At 38.8% G+C, this 12,728-nt stretch overlaps 1 protein-coding gene across 1 annotated transcript in view; it reads left to right on the top strand.

Moving 5' to 3' along the window:
• Positions 1-1,670: 1,670 nt before the first annotated feature.
• Positions 1,671-12,728, top strand: part of LOC147313308 (NACHT, LRR and PYD domains-containing protein 3-like) — a 30,666-nt gene continuing 19,608 nt past the window's right edge. Inside the window, exons 1-3 of the mRNA XM_086265320.1 lie at positions 1,671-1,844; positions 10,125-10,419; positions 10,920-12,699. Of these exons, the coding sequence (XP_086121446.1) occupies positions 1,833-1,844; positions 10,125-10,419; positions 10,920-12,699 (2,087 nt within the window). The 5' untranslated portion in view covers positions 1,671-1,832. The remainder of the gene's footprint in view (positions 1,845-10,124; positions 10,420-10,919; positions 12,700-12,728) is intronic.

The raw sequence follows: 12,728 nt of genomic DNA, 5'->3' as shown, positions 1-12,728 counted from the left end.
CTGCTCTGAATTCTTCGGCTCATCCCTGGTTTCTGTCTGGCAGGTCTGACTGCTCTGATCCTTTTCCGTGGAAACTTTGTTCTAGGCAATCAGGTGACGCTCTGATTCCTGAGAACTGCACTGAAAACACAAACAAACCAAACATGTAGAAAATGTTTGTGATGATGTGTATCTACAGGGGGAGGAGAATCTGTCACTAATCACTGTGTTTGCCCTTGAAGGTGATTTTAGAAAAAAGAAACGACTTTTTTGAGATGCTACCACGAAATTCAAAATAACCTCATTATTTTCTAAAATTAGTTTATTTGCTTAGTTTAAACATTTAATGAATTTTTCATGAGTTTATGAAATTTGCAAATTGTATATCATTTTGTTTGTTTGTTTTTTGTTTTTTTACACTTTAAGAAGCATCCCAGCTTTTCTGGAGCTGGCTTTGTGCGTGAGGAATCTCTGATCTGCCAGCTTCTGAAGCCACAGATTTAAAAACCAGAAGTGAAAAGGTTCCTGAGATTTTGTGAGCAAAAGGCTGAGTGAGAATGAAAACTGAAAAACCAAAGGCTGTTTTCAAAGTAGCAGATTGAGATTAACCTGATTTGTTCCACAGAAGTTATGCAATGTATGTAGAGCCATGATTTCCTGATCAGTACCCTGATAACCTGCATCTGAGCACGTGACATGAGGATGGTGGATTTATTTATATAAATGATGACTGAGAACCTTCACAGACATTTTGATTTCTGTCCTGTTCTTCTGACTGTGCGTTTGCAATGATTAAAAAATACTTGTTGAGCACCAGTCAGCTTGTATGTGATGCACATGTGTACTAATGTGTGTTTTTGGCATTTATGAGCAGTCTGTAGGTGAGGGTGAGAGAGTCTCACCTGTGCGTGGATTCAGAGGGCAAGCATCCCAAATATCATCCAAAGTGGGCATGTTGGGTTGAGGGGTGGCTCTTAAAGTGACTTGCAGTCTAAAGCTCTTTGATTGGTCAGTGAGAGTAGAACCCTGAAGCCCTCAAGCCCATTTGTGCTTCGGTTATATGTGTTTCTTGGTATTTATGGTCAGTCTCAGAGTCTTAGGACCATTTTCCTCTCAGATGAACTGGATGCTGCGTTTGCTACATAAAACTGTTTGAACAAATCAGGAAAACAGCAAAGACAAAAAAGTTTGAATTTGATTGATGCCATTATTTTTCTTCTTCCATGTTTGGATCCTTCTGTTTGCACTTACTGTGCAGTCAGTCAGGGGGCTTCTCCAGGCTGGAGTTACTGATAGTAACCATTGAAATAACTATAGCCACAACGCAGTGTGTGAACAGTGTCTCAGAGTAAGTCTATCAGGTGTGAGGTCTGAACACTCAAGCTTGGACAAATGCCACTGAAAAACACCTCTGTCAGTTTCTCCTCAGACTGCAGGAGGAAAATCATTCCTGAACAGGTTACAGCCTGCCCTGATCCAAACTACACAAGGTTTGGAGCTGACCTCACCTGCATGTTAAACGCAGGTAGGCTGATGGTCTGATACTACAGAGAAAACTATTACAGCAATGAAAATGAGTCATTTAATTGGCCTGAACACCTTAATAACCCAGCACATGGGGCGGCCGAGACTCACTCACCAAGACTGACAGGAGGAACAATCTCCGCCCTCTGCACATGCCCTGCCTCATATAAGTCAACCTGTTTCCACTGAGATCTGTGGTGATTTATGTAATAGTTTTCATTGTTGTTGTTTTTTTTTGTTTGTTTCAAAGAGTTGACAGTGATGAACGAACATCAGACACAATCAGAAGCTGAGAAGTGAAGTCGCTGTTTTTTTCTCTACAGGTGACAATGAGCAGAAAGGTAGGGACGGCTCTCCTCTGTGTGTGTGTGTGTGTGTGTGTGAGAATTCGGTCTTTGTGGTAAATCTTAATACCAGCTCATTAAACCATTAAATATAATGAAATTACTTTGAAATGCAATGAGAAAAAGCTTCAGATTTTTGTGTAACTCTCACAGAAACTTGAACCTGAAGCCTGTGAAACAAAAATGTATTTATTTCTACTGAAACACAGAAAATAAAACTGTGGTTAGGACTTATTCTTTTATACAAACAGAATATATTTCAAGTTACACAGAGCTCAAACTGACTAAGATAAGAAAAGGTTACTGAAACCTTACTGAGGCCCACACAAGTGTCTGAGTGTTTGTGGGTGAGATACTGAACTTGAAATCTTCCATCAGAGAGAGAGTGTGTGTGTGTGTGAACGTGTTAAAGACTGAACACTAAAATGTTTTCAGGTGATACAGAAAAAGAAATAAACTGCTGGGATTAAAAATTGTGTGAATAATGAGATTTAAAATTCCATCACATGTACTGACAATCAGCATCACACATGAGATATGTCATTTGATTAAAAAAAAAAACTTAATTTAATTTAATCTTGGTTTCTCTGAAACATTTTGTATATTTTAAATAATCCGAATGTTACACAGAGTTTATTGGTCATTTCACATAAATCATAATGCACAGAAAATAATTGGGTTGGATGGTTGGTTGGTTGATCAGCTTTGTGATTTGGGGGAGTTTTTTAAATGTCCGCCTACTAATGGTAACTGTTTTCACATTTTAAACTATTCAGATTTAGTAGACTCTTCCTGTTTATTAATCACATTAGAAAGTTAAGAAATAATAGATAATCAATAATAATAATCACTGTAAACCAGCCAAAGTAAAACTAGGTCTTTGGTAAATGTGATCTAGGAGCTTGTATGCACCAGGTCCAAGCAGTTATGGTGTTATTTTTATGCCACTATTCGGAGCGCACGTGAAAAACATTTGAGCGCACGTTAAAAAAAATTTGCAGGTGCAAGTGTTGCATTTTGAGGAGAAATTTATTTTGAGCGAAGAAAAGCTAAATTTGAGTGAACAAAATTCATTGCTGTGTGCAAAAAATGTATTTCAGTGTTTGCTATTATCCACACATACACAATAGCAGCGCCTCTCGCTCAGTTTTTGTATTTGCGCTTGCATACAATGTGTTGCTTGCACTCTCAACATTTCTGCCTGTGCACGTTCAACTCTTTCTGTACACTGTTATATTTGTGCCACAAAACCAGCCAATCAGTTGTTTTGGTCTCCAATCAGCTCAAAATGACGAAATGCAATATTCCAGAATCCATTTCGTCCAAAACTCAAACGAGGCAGTGGCAGAAAAACACAGAGTGGCGGAGTTTGAAATATTACTCTTTCTGGGTCACAAAATAAACTTTTAAGATATTTTCATGCGAGAATGGTGCTGTGTAAACTTCAAATATCTGCTCGATTTATCAAGACATCACATATTTGCATAAGTGCTCTCTAAGTGCTCTAACATTTTGTTAGAGCACTTATGCTCTAACATTTTGTTAGAGCACTTATAGCGGTGTACAGAAAGAGTTGAGCGCGCACAGGCAGAAATGTTGAGAGTGCAAGCAACACATTGCGAGCAAGCGCAAATACAAAAACTGAGTGAGAGGCGCTGCTATTGTGTATGTGTGGATAATAGCAAACACTGAAATACATTTTTTGCACACAGCAATGAATTTTGTTCACTCAAATTTAGCTTTTCTTCACTCAAAATAAATTTCTCCTCAAAATGCAACACTTGCACCTGCAAATTTTTTTTTTTTTATGTGCGCTCAGAATAGTGGCACAAAAATAACGCCATAAGCAGTCCCCTCTTCAGTGCAACAGTGAGGAAATAAAGCTGTTGTGTAAGACGGTTTGGGTTTTGGCACTGATTAAATAATGTAATGCGCTTTTGTTTTTGTTTTTGCTTTTCATCTTTCATTTTGTTTCATGGGAAGATGTTATGCAGTTTGACCTGTTAGGTTGATGCTCTGAGTTCTTCAGAATCACAACCAGTCAAACAGGATCCATTTGTAAGCTTAATGCTGTATGTCAGAATAGAGGTGAGAATTTAAGGGTGCAAGACTGAATGACAATAGACACTGACATTTATGTGATGTGATGGATTTGCATACATAATGACAGTCATGACATCAAACACTGTGAAACAGGGACAGTTTCAAACATTTAGATATTTCTAGAGTGTTGATTCTTTGACTGGTAATTCTCATTTAGCTCATGGATATCACAATCCCTGAATACATCTGTTTATTGCAGCAATGGACTGTGACTTTTACAGGAAGGCAAGCAAATGTGACACTTTGTTTAACTGGCAATAATTCAATAATGCAACGTATTCTATAAAAACATGTTTGTATGTACTCTGCTTAACAAATTTAATAGAGCACCACCCAGTATAAGGTTTGTGCTACATCTGCTCTAAATGATCAGTACAGGTAATTACTAAATCATTTATATTTCTTTAATGGTTAATCCAGCAGTATGTGCAAGCAAGCTCTTTAATGGAAATTATATTTTTTTTGCTAAAAGTTGATTTTTCAACTGTTTTACAAATAAAAGCAGAAAAAAAGAAGGAAATGATTACTTTTGGATTAAGATCAAGATCCAGACGTTTGTGATATATATACACAATGCAAAACACAGTACTGCCTGTGGGAAACTGAGGGAAATTTAAAACTGGTGGCTAAGGGTAGGCGTAAATTTAGTAAAATTATAATTCACATTGGCAGTAATGACACCAGTTACGTCAATCCGAGGTCACTAAAATCAATATTGAATTGGTGCGGTGGCCTTTATAGATAATTGGGAAACTTTCTGGAGGAAACGTGGTTTTGTTAGGAGAGACTGCATCCATTCCACTTTGGATGGAGAAGCTCTCATTTCTAGAAATCTGGCCAAATTTATTAAGCCCCACAAAATGTTAGCAACATCCCACAAGAACCCAAAGAGGAGAGTCCTAGCCTCTAGCCCTGCCAGTGTAGCAGAAATGATGACGGATGATGATGGCAGCAGCAGCCGTTCTTCTCTGCGTGAGTAGCTTAATGTTGTTTGTGTGTAATTTACGTTGAGTAAGCTAACCACGTTATTACATTAATGCATGTAAGTGAACTAGCAAACATCATCATAGCTACATGCGGCTGTCTTCTTGTTTGATGGCAGATACTCCCTTCACCCTGGCCAAAAAGGCTAAAATGACCAAAGAAAAAGTGGAAAACAGTTAAACATGAGAGGTTTTTGGACAAAGTTTGTGTTTTTTCCATTTTTTAAGCACTGCTTCCGCAAAGAGTGATACCATATATGCCCTATAGCTGCAGAAAAGGCTAACATTGTTATCTTTTTTACAAAAAACATAGCTGAACATGAGAGGTTTTTGGACCAATTTTGTGTTCTCCATTCTTTAAGCACCAGTTTGAGCACCGTTTAAGCACCGGCACCGTTTCAAAAGTACCGATTTGGCACCGGTATCGGATAAAACCTAAACGATACCCATCCCTAATGCTGAAGATATCTACCTATTCGGAACCATGATAACAGGGTTCTTGCTGATCGGAGCTGGCTTGGCCCTGGCTTATCGGAGAATTAAAAAAGCGGAACCGGCTGTTTATACACCCCCCAAGGCTGCCCGCTGGGATTGAAACGATGGGAGGAGGCGCGACTTCTCAGAACGGCCTCATTGAGAGCAGCATGGTTAAGACCTTGGAGATGCTTACAGCTGCTGTGAATACTCAGAATAACACCTCTGAGCGTATATTGGATTACATCAAGGAGAGGCCTGCTCAGAATAACACCTTTGAGCGAAAGTTGGATTACATCGTGGAACAGCTCACTGCAGTTGTGAGTTCTCAGAATCGGTTCTCTGAGCAAAAGAATGACAACACCACGGAACGCAAGTTTGATAACGTCATGGGGAAGCTCGCGGTTCTCCAATGGGAGATTGAGAGACCAGTGTCGGAGTGTTAAAGAACAGCTTTGAAATTTTCATGAGTTGTTGCAAAAGAAAAATACCATCATAATCTGGCTACCCCTTCGGCACCAGCAGTGGGCTCAAGGCTGTAGCTGAACAAAAACTCCCTGATAACGACTGTGTTGAGTCTGTTCCTTCCCATTCCATGCAAGGCCACCTGGGTTGGCTGGAAGACTGTTTACTTAGCCTGGCAGGGCGAAGGACACTGTCTCAGCTGAACTATGGACACGCACACACATACATACTGATAAGCACTCACTGACGCATCACCCTCCCTACCCCGGATCCAACGCCACCTCCAACGCTTACCTCCCTTCTGATGTGGACATCGGGTCAGCTGGAGGCGCAGTCGAAGATTGCAGCGGTCCCAGATCACATGTACACACTGGAACACTTTCCCATGTTGCTTTTCTGTGTTTATTGTACTATGGTGTGTTGATATCTGTGCATTCCTGTATTATCCTTTTGTGTTACACATTTTGATGTTTTTTTCCTCGCTACCTAGCCTGACCTGTCTCCCCAATGTGATGTTTGTGTATTGTATGTACGGTCGGCAAGGTCTGTCATCTCGGTTGTGTCATCTCTCATCATCATCTCTAATCACACTTTAGATCTTGTTTTAACATATGGCATAGAAGCTGAACATTTAGCAATGTTTCCTGAAAATCCTCTCTCCTCTTATTATTTCCTGATAACATTTAAATTTACAATAATCGATTACACAGCAGTGGAGAGTAGACTTCATCACAGTAGATGTCTTTCTGAAAGTGCTGTAACTAAGTTTAAGAATATAATGCACCCACTGTTAGCATCTTCTATGCCCTGTACCAATATAGAGCAGAGCAGCTACCTGAACGCTACTCCAACAGAGGCTGTTTATCTTGTTAATAATTTAGCCTCCTCACTACGTATGACTCAAATCAGAAGTACTTGACTTCCTGGTATAATTCTCAAATGTACAATTTAAAAGATCATCCTTCAGTCTGGAAATATTATGTCTGAGCATCCGGTGTGTTTGTGGAGTGGACCCAATTGTAGACATGAAACGGAATCTTAACAAAAAATGGGCTGTTTACTTGGCCGAAAAACATGAATATAAAAAAAGGGCAAAATGGACGCGGACAAAACAAAAAACCTAAACTGGGAAAAGCTAGACTGTGTAAACTATGAAAAACAACACATTAGCATGATTCTGAGCAGGAGTACAAGAGTAACTCTGACAAAAAAAAAAACTGTGAACATGAATCTTGATATAACTTGAACAGAATTATGAGGTACCCAGAATCTGACCTGACATGGACGGAGGAAAACAGAAGCACCAACAACAAACACAGGGAGACAGAGGACCTAAATACACAGGAGGGTAATGAGGGAAGTGGAAATACCTGCGGAGACACAGCTGACACAAATAATCATGACACCAAAGGGAAAAGTAAAACTAAGCACATTAAACATAGAAACAAGACTTTCAAAATAAAACAGAAAACCTGGAGAGACATGAACTGGAACACAGAAGTTTGAGACAAGAGACAAAGAGAGGCAGCGAGAGAGGGAGAGGGACACAGAGGAGAGAGACACAAGAGGAACCTACATAGACGAGGAGAGAACACATGACACATAGGAAAAGACTCAAACACCGAAACATAGGAGAAACATAAACTAGACTAAACTCAACTAAATCCTAACTAATAATAACCACACAAGAACTTAACATATTTCCAATATAACCAAAGGAATCAAAAAATACAAAATAAACTTAAAACGCTGGGTCACAGACAAAGCCCCTAACAGGAAATAGTTTGTTGCTCGGTAAAAAATTCCTCCTTTATGGAGCACTTTTTTGCTAGAACATCTTACTATTCATCGCTGATTGAAGAAAATAAGATCCAGCCTAGGTTTCTCTTCAGCACTGTAGCCAGCCTGACAAAAAGTCAGAGTGAAAAGAAAATTACTCATAATCATTTCACAGACATAACATTATCTATAGCTACTTTCAGTACCACTGATATTCCTTTTCTCCAATTGATCTTTCTGAGTTAACTTCAGTAATTACTTCCTCCAAACCATCAACGTGTCTTTTAGACCCCATTCCTATAAGACTGCTCAAAGAAGTCCTACCATTGATTAATGCTTCAGTCTTAAATATGATCAATCTATGTCTAATAATCGGCTATGTACCACGCTGGCAGTAGTTAAACCATTACTTAAAAAGCCATCTCTAGACCCAGTGGTCTTAGCTAATTAAAGGCCAGTCTCTAGCCTTCCTTTCATCTCAAAAATTCTTGAAATAGTTTCAGTCAGATTTCAGAGCCCATCACAGTACAGAAACTGCTTTAGTGAAGATTCTAAAGGATGTTTTTATGGCCTCTGACAGTGGAATCATCTCTGTGCTTATCCTGGTAGACCTCAGTGCAGCGTTCAATATGGTTGGCCATATAATAAATACTGTTGACTGCTATTAGAGCGAGTAGAGCATGCTGTAGGTATTACAGGTACTACGCTGCAGTAGTTTGTATCATATCTATCTAATAGACTCCAATTTGATCATGTAAATGGAGAGTCCTCTTCACACACTAAGGTTAATTATGGAGTTCAACAGGGTTGAGTGCTAGGATCCATTCTGTTTACACTATACATGCATAGCATACATTTTCACTGCTATGCAGATGACACCCAACTTGATCTATCCATGAAGCCAGATAACTCACACCAATTAGTTAAACTGCATCAGTGTCTTAAAGACATAAAGACCTGGGTGGCCTCTAACTTTCTACTTCTAAATTAAGATAAAACGAGGTTATTGCACTAGGCCCTGAAAATCTTAGATATATGGTATCTAACCAGATTTTTACTCTGGATGGCATTACCTTAGCCTCCAGTAGCACTGTGAGGAAACTTGGAGTCATTTTTGACCAGGATATGTCCTTCAATGCACATATTAAACAAATATGTAGGACTGCTTTCTTCCATTTATGCAATATCTCTAAAATTAGAAATATCCTGTCTCAGTGACACTGAAAAACTAGTTCATGCATTTATTACTTCTAGGTTGGACTACTAAAAAGAATGTCTGACTATGAAATGCACGATTTATTAAAAGAAACTGCTTTGGCTATAATGTCATTGACAAACACAGAGGGAGAAGTATTCCTCTGTATTTGAGTTAAAAAGAGATTATGTTCAAATGAATGTTCATTTGAAAATGAGCTAATGATAAAGTTGATTAATGACGTCAATTTGGATAAACTGAATGAAACATGAAGTATATTCAGAATCAGAATACTTTATTAATTCTGATTCTGATATTACAATTCAATTACATATGAATATACTATACTATGTTTCATTCAGTTTATCCAATTTAACTTCATCATTCATCAACTTTATCATTAGCTCATTTTCAAATGAACATTCATTTTAACATAATCTCTTTTGTGATGAAATTATTAACATTTCTATGTTAAGTACAACATAGAAAAGAAGAACATGTATTGAAGTGAAAATTTAAAGTTGAAACGTTTGAAACTTTTCTTTAAACCATGTACATGGAAAAGTCAGACAGATAGAGGATGATAAGGTGCAGCTGGAAATCGGGTGATTTAATGTGATGATCTGATATCACCCGTGGGATCAACTGCTGCCCAAACTTTGAACCTGCAAATCACCTTGAACCTGCCAAAAAAAAAAAAAATAAAATAAAAATCACCATTTTTTGGCTTTTTCTGTTCTCATTTTTGCCATGTTAGATCGTAGATTCAAGAAGATTTGGATTTTCAATGTTTTCCTGCTGGCTTACAACTTCCAAGAATTTCCTCTGATTCCCTTTTGGGTAAAACCTTCAGAAGATTTGGAATTCCACTGTATTCCTGGGAGATTGAATTTCCAGTGGATTGACAGAGGGTTTCTTCTAATATTTGACAACATAGCAAGTCCAAGTTAGGATTTCTGATTCATGGTGGAAAGAATCTGTGCTAAACCCTCACTCTCCTTCTTTAGATATCTGCAGGTTTGGCATCACACATTTGTTTCTGAAGTATTTCTGCTGGTCCTTCCTTGTGACACCTGAGAGTTTCCTTTTCTTGTCCCCTTTAAAAGGGACAACAAGTTTATAGTCAACTTTTATTTTGTAATTTTTATGGAGTCCTGATGCTACTTACCTTTAGTTTGAACAAAGTAGTAATATAAAAAAGAATAATTACAGCTGCAGTGAATCACCCCAGCAATTATAGAACTGTTTCAGACGTGCGATTTTCTTTGATTTTGGCAGGGAAACATGATGTCAAATTCAACACGTGAAGAGCTGCTCCTGAGAGCACTGAAAGATCTGGGAGACAACGAGTTAAAAGAGTTCAAGTGGTACCTGCAAAAGTCTGACGTCCTGGAACGCTTCCCAATAATCCCAAAGAGCAGACTAGATAAGGCAGACAGGCCAGACACAGTGGATCAGATGCTGCAAACATACTGTGAAAACGTGCTTGAGGTCACCAAAAAGGTTTTGAGGAAGCTAGATAGGAATGACCTTGTGCAGATTTTAATTGACCCAAATGCAGAACCTGAAGCAGGTAAGTCATTGAATGATTAACACTCATATGAGAATGATTCCTGGTATGAGGTGCACTTTGTGATGACCATAATTCAGACAGAAAATGTATCTTATTACATTTTCAGTTTGTTATGAACCATGGCATAGAAATGGACTTGATAATTTCAGATGCTGTTCTTTACCTTAATACACAGATGGTAGATCTGAGACGATAGCAAGAAATGGCAATAGTGGGTTTGCGAGGTGAAAAGAATAATAAAGAATAGGACCTATTAATTGCTTTGATATGAAATGTACTTACCACACTCATGGACATGACAGTTATATTTTAATGTTGATGAACAAAACCGCTACAGAAATTTGGGTAATTACTGTTTTTTGCTAAGAACCTGTCCTTGCCATCCTAACCATATTCTGCTTATTTTCCATTGACAACTATCACAATTACATAAATGTACCCTATTTTTTCACAACTGACATTTACTCACATCTACTCTTACCATTTCACTGTTTATTTAGAGGGTTTTGCTGAGTTCCAGAAAAACCTCAAATCCAACCTGATGAAAAAGTTTCAGGAATCAGCTGAAAAACTTAAAAAAGGAGGTAAATCTAAGCTTCAAAATGAGACCTACACAGAGGTCTGCTTCAAAATAGAAAACAGCCAAGAGGTCAACAAGGAACATGAGATCAGACTAATTGAAAAAGCACACAGGAAACCAGACAGACCAGAAACAAGACTTCGATGTGAAGACATCTTCAAAGCTTCACCTATTAAAGACAAACCAATCAGAACAGTGCTGACAAAGGGAGTGGCTGGCATTGGGAAAACAGTCTCAACACAGAAGTTCACTCTGGACTGGGCTGAAGACAAAGCCAACCAGGACATCCACTTAACATTTCTATTCACTTTCAGAGAGGTGAATGTACTGGAAGACAAAAAGTTCAGTTTGGTGGAACTTGTGAATCATTTTTTTACTAAAAACAAAGAAGCAGGAATCTGCAGCTTTGAAGGGTTTAAGGTTGTGTTCATCTTTGATGGTCTGGATGAGTGTCGGTTTCCTCTGGACTTCCACAAAACTGCGATCCTGACTGATGCTACAGAATCCACCTCAGTCAGTGTGCTGCTGACAAATCTCATCCGGGGGGATCTGCTTCCCTCTGCTCGCCTTTGGATAACCACACGGCCTGCAGCAGCCAATCAGATCCCTTCTGAGTATGTAAACATTGTGACAGAAGTTATGGGGTTCACTGATGCTCAAAAACTAGACTACTTCAGAAAGAAATTCAGAGATGAGAAGCTTATTGGCAGAATGATCTCTCATATCAAAACTTCACAGAGCTTAAACATCATGTGCCACATTCCAGTCTTCTGCTGCATCACTGCTACAGTTCTGGAGGATATGTTGAAAACTAAAGATAAAGATGAGCTGCCCAAGACCCTGACTGAGATGTACATCCACCTTTTGATATCTCAAGCCAAAGTTAAGAAGGTCAAGCATCAGGGAGGAACTGATGCTGATCCACAGTGGAATCAAGCAAGTAAGGAGATGATTCTGTCTTTGGGAAAACTGGCTTTTGAGCAGCTACAGAAAGCCAACCTGATCTTTTATGAATCAGACTTGAAAGACTGTGGCATCAATGTCACAAGTGCCTCAGTATATGCAGGACTTTTTACAGAGATATTTAAAGAGGAGAGAGTGTTGCGCCAGGACAAAGTGTTTTCTTTTATCCACCTGAGTGTTCAGGAGTTTCTGGCTGCTCTGTATGTCCATATGACCTTTTTCAGCTCTGGACTCAATCTGCTGGACGAACTCCAACAATCATCCTGGATTTCTAGATTTTCAAAAAGTAAATCTAATCTCCACCAGAGGGCCGTGGACAAGGCCTTACAGAGCCCAAATGGACACCTGGACTTGTTCCTCCGTTTCCTTCTGGGTCTTTCACTGGAGACCAATCAGATTCTCTTACAAGGCCTACTGAGAAAGACAGGAAGTAGCTCACAGGAAACAGTCCAGTACATCAAGGAAAGGCTTGATGATGGTCTCCCTTCTGAGAAAAGCATCAATTTGTTTCACTGTTTGAATGAAGTGAATGATCATTCTCTATTGGAGGACATCCAAAAGTCATTGAGTTCAGGAAATCTTTACACGAATGATCTATTTCCATCTCAGTGGTCAGCTCTAGTCTTCATATTATTATCATCAGAAAATCTGGATGTCTTTGACCTGAAGAAATATTCAGCTTCAGAGGAGGTTCTTCTGAAGCTACTGCCTGTGGTTAAAGCCTCCAACAAAGCTTTGTAAGTGCTGTGATATCTATTAAAAGTCA

The sequence above is a fragment of the Aulonocara sp. 'chitande type north' Nkhata Bay genome, linkage group LG15, assembly GCF_057382095.1.
Source record: "Aulonocara sp. 'chitande type north' Nkhata Bay isolate Kocher_YH1m ecotype deep benthic linkage group LG15, A_spYH_male_GT1.1, whole genome shotgun sequence".
In the NCBI taxonomy this organism is placed as follows: domain Eukaryota; kingdom Metazoa; phylum Chordata; class Actinopteri; order Cichliformes; family Cichlidae; genus Aulonocara; species Aulonocara sp. 'chitande type north' Nkhata Bay.
Note: the sequence above shows the minus strand (reverse complement) of the source record. Positions and strands in the feature narration are given on the sequence as shown.